The sequence below is a fragment of the Pundamilia nyererei genome, unplaced genomic scaffold (genome assembly GCF_000239375.1).
Source record: "Pundamilia nyererei isolate P.nyererei 1_Seehausen unplaced genomic scaffold, PunNye1.0 scaffold00277, whole genome shotgun sequence".
NCBI lineage: Eukaryota > Metazoa > Chordata > Actinopteri > Cichliformes > Cichlidae > Pundamilia > Pundamilia nyererei.
This window is the reverse complement of record NW_005187678.1, coordinates 633079-634887: the sequence shown is the minus strand read 5'-3', so window position 1 is coordinate 634887 and position 1809 is coordinate 633079. Positions and strand designations below refer to the sequence as shown.

Here is a 1809-nt window from a genome sequence, read left to right as displayed (position 1 = left end):
CTGCTGCGTCTGCTCCTAAAAACTGCTGCATCATTTCTTTGAATCAGTAAGGCCTCAAATGCTACTGAAGAAGAAAGGATAGTAACAGATACCCTGGTTTGGAAAGTGTAAGCTCATTAGATTATTTCGATCGTTTCTGTCCTAGCATCATCTGGTTTCTCTGTAGTGAGTCTAGGATTGTGTAAAGGCAGGAGACTGGACCTCAGAAATAAAATAAAATGCAGAGACTTTCATCTGGGAATGAATAAGGGGAATTTTATTGCACTAAATCAGATCCTACATTAACACAAAAATCAACTGACAAGCATACCACATTCACTGTATTGTAAAGTCAGGATGGCTAACATGGTACGAGAGCTAATCACACATCTGGCTGATAAAGAGCATTGTAGTTTAATGGCTCTATAGTGTAGCTGGTTTAGTTCAGCACTTAAACGTGAAACCACAACCTTTGAACCTAATGCAGCAGTGCGGGTTTGATTCCATCATGAGGTCCTTTGTCTTTGTTTTCAGCCAGTTACTTCCAGTTTTAGTTTGATTCTTTGTTGTCTCGTGTGCCTTTAGTTTCACTTCCCCTTGTCATCTTGAATAGTTTCAGCTGTCTCATAGTGGAAATACACGAACGTGCCTGTATTCCTTTGTTGTGTCATACTGTGTTCCTCCCATGTTAGTTCAGTTAGTATTTTTTCCCTGCTGGTGTCGGCTGTATTTTTGATCTTCATTATGTTGTATTCTAGGTTATCATCTCCCTTTTCGTTCTCTTTAAGTAGTGATGTCAAAGGCAGGTCTGAAGCTATTTTGCTGGAATTTTACAAGGTTAATTTTATATACGCATAAAATAAACTGAAACTGTGTTTGAGTTAATCATATAATCAAGTGTAATTAGATCTGCTGACTGCCTCAGAAGAACAAGATGTGTGAGCAGAGGGCAGATGAGAGGATGCTGCAGGAAAAGAGAGGAACAAACAGACAAGACACAGACTGACATGGCTTAGTTTATCAACACGGTTTACCTACATATGTGAACTTCCTTTAAATTTTATTTAAGATCAGAAAGTTTTCAATTACATTATACTTACGTGTTCAGCTTCCTTACAGTTTGATAATGGTAACAAAGCAGAGTTCAGACAGTTTAATCTATTACTAAATTTACTTTAGATAGTGATATAGAGTGCATACAATTTAAAAAAGCAGACACCAAGTATGAGAATTTGATGTTACTATAGAGAACTATGAGAGGACTATTTTGAGAATATGGGTTCAGATGACTGAAAAGCTGTTTGATGTAGATGTTTAAAGGTGATAATTAGTTACACACACAAAAAAGTTTTGTGTCTGTTTTCTTTGAACATCTGGGTACATTTGTAGGTACCAAAGTTCATATTTACTCAAGTGCTGGTCTCAAAACTCTCAGTAACATTTTATCTTTGCAGGTTGTTGCAGTTTATTTTCTGGCATGGTTCTGGGTCGCAGTGTTTATGAATCTTTTTTGGTTATTGTTGTTGATCTCAAAGAATGAGTTACATTTACTAGTTTAGTTTTGTGGTGCTTTTGAGTTTTCTGATTGTACTATCATCTGTTGTGGTTCAGATGATTTTAGGTTGTTTAGTTTCCTTTAGGTTTTCCTTTCCTCATGTCCTGTCCTTAGTGTCTCCTGTGGAAGTCAGTCTTGTCTCCATGTTTATTTACATCTCTGTTTCTTTCTCTTTCGCTCTCTCTCTTCTTCGTCTCAGTCATGTCTCTGTGTTCTGTCTCGTTACCTGTTCTCATGTTCGTCTCTTGGGTGTTTCATCCTTTTTCTCTTGAGTC

The 1809-nt window shown here is 37.1% G+C and overlaps 1 protein-coding gene across 1 annotated transcript in view; it reads left to right on the top strand.

Moving 5' to 3' along the window:
* The first annotated feature begins 336 nt into the window (after window positions 1-336).
* The window catches only part of dysf (dysferlin, limb girdle muscular dystrophy 2B (autosomal recessive)), a 106796-nt gene continuing 105323 nt past the window's right edge, over window positions 337-1809 (top strand). Inside the window, exon 1 of the mRNA XM_013915250.1 lies at window positions 337-348. Coding sequence (XP_013770704.1) covers window positions 337-348 — 12 coding nt within the window. The remainder of the gene's footprint in view (window positions 349-1809) is intronic.